Source organism: Propithecus coquereli, unplaced genomic scaffold, assembly GCF_000956105.1.
Source record: "Propithecus coquereli isolate 6110/MARCELLA unplaced genomic scaffold, Pcoq_1.0 Scaffold4, whole genome shotgun sequence".
Classification (NCBI taxonomy): domain Eukaryota; kingdom Metazoa; phylum Chordata; class Mammalia; order Primates; family Indriidae; genus Propithecus; species Propithecus coquereli.
The window spans coordinates 12,369,182-12,370,338 of record NW_012149729.1 but is presented as its reverse complement, the minus strand read 5'-3'; the positions used below and the strand labels follow the sequence as shown (position 1 = coordinate 12,370,338).

The window sequence follows — 1,157 nt, the reverse complement described above, 5'->3', positions numbered from 1 at the left end:
TAAGTACTACTCCATTATCACACTGCCTGCTGTTAAAAATATTGAGCTTTCTAACGTAAATAAAACTACACATGTGAAGTTTGACATCTGCATTCATAACATTTAAAGGCAAAAATACTAGTCAAAAAAGTTTATCAGTGTCTGAAACATATATTTCATAATTCTAAAAACACTTTAAAGGGAAACTGATAAGTCTGAAATCAAAAATTTTTTTCTAATTATGTCTACAAGACATAATTCTCAAAACCTTATTAGAGATTACTAAATTATGCTAAACAGGATGCTAAAGAAAAGAAAAACAATAGAGTCATATGTATAGTTGGTAAACTGTGAAATGGAAAAAATTTAAGAATCCTAGAAATGTAATGTCTCTGTGTGAATAACAGATTTCCATGCATATGTGTATCTTCACAATAGTGAAACTGCTGAATTTACAATTACAATTTACAATAGTGAAACAGGTGAATTTACCTGCTAGAGCCCACTCTCCTGTGCCATGGGTGTGCCCACTGTAATACAAAACATATGTATCATGTCTCGGTCCATCCACAGTCCGAAGTTCAAGGAAAGCTTTCAGTTTGGAATGTAGAGCATCAAACGACAGTCCACTTGTGGAATAGTCACATCCATAGGTCTCAATCATATGATACGCAAAAAACCTCTGGATAGCGTTGAGCATGCCAGTAGACCTCAAATTTAACTCTTGTACATGTTCTGGTGGAAGCAATGTTGGCTGACCATCGGGACTGAAGTAGGAGAAAAAACAATTATTTTGGTGTAAGAAGTATTCATTCCATGTCACATTCCCATCTATCATTTCTAATTGATTAAGAATCACAATAGTTGTTGCTAACTAAATGGCAGAATTTTTAAAAATCACCTCTTCTAAAATTCCTATAGTGCTAAAAATTAAGCTTAGAAAATCAAGACCTGGTTTCTAAAAATTATATTTCCTATCATTAAAACAATAACCAAACTAAAATCTGGGAAAATACCTCCAAATGTAGAGACAGTTCTACTCTTACATATTTTCTTACTAAATGACAGATATTGGACTAGACTTCTAAAAGTCAAAGTAGGATTATACAATTTAAAGAACACCTGGGTGGGACTATAAAGAAAGAACTTTTTATTCTTGAGGAAAAAATTTTAACATA

General features: G+C 32.3%; 1 protein-coding gene across 1 annotated transcript in view; it reads right to left on the bottom strand.

Annotated features, from left to right (window-relative positions):
* TMEM168 (transmembrane protein 168) overlaps positions 1 to 1,157 on the bottom strand; it is a 42,469-nt gene that overhangs the window by 15,005 nt on the left and 26,307 nt on the right. Inside the window, exon 3 of the mRNA XM_012652743.1 lies at positions 472 to 746. Coding sequence (XP_012508197.1) covers positions 472 to 746 — 275 coding nt within the window. The remainder of the gene's footprint in view (positions 1 to 471; positions 747 to 1,157) is intronic.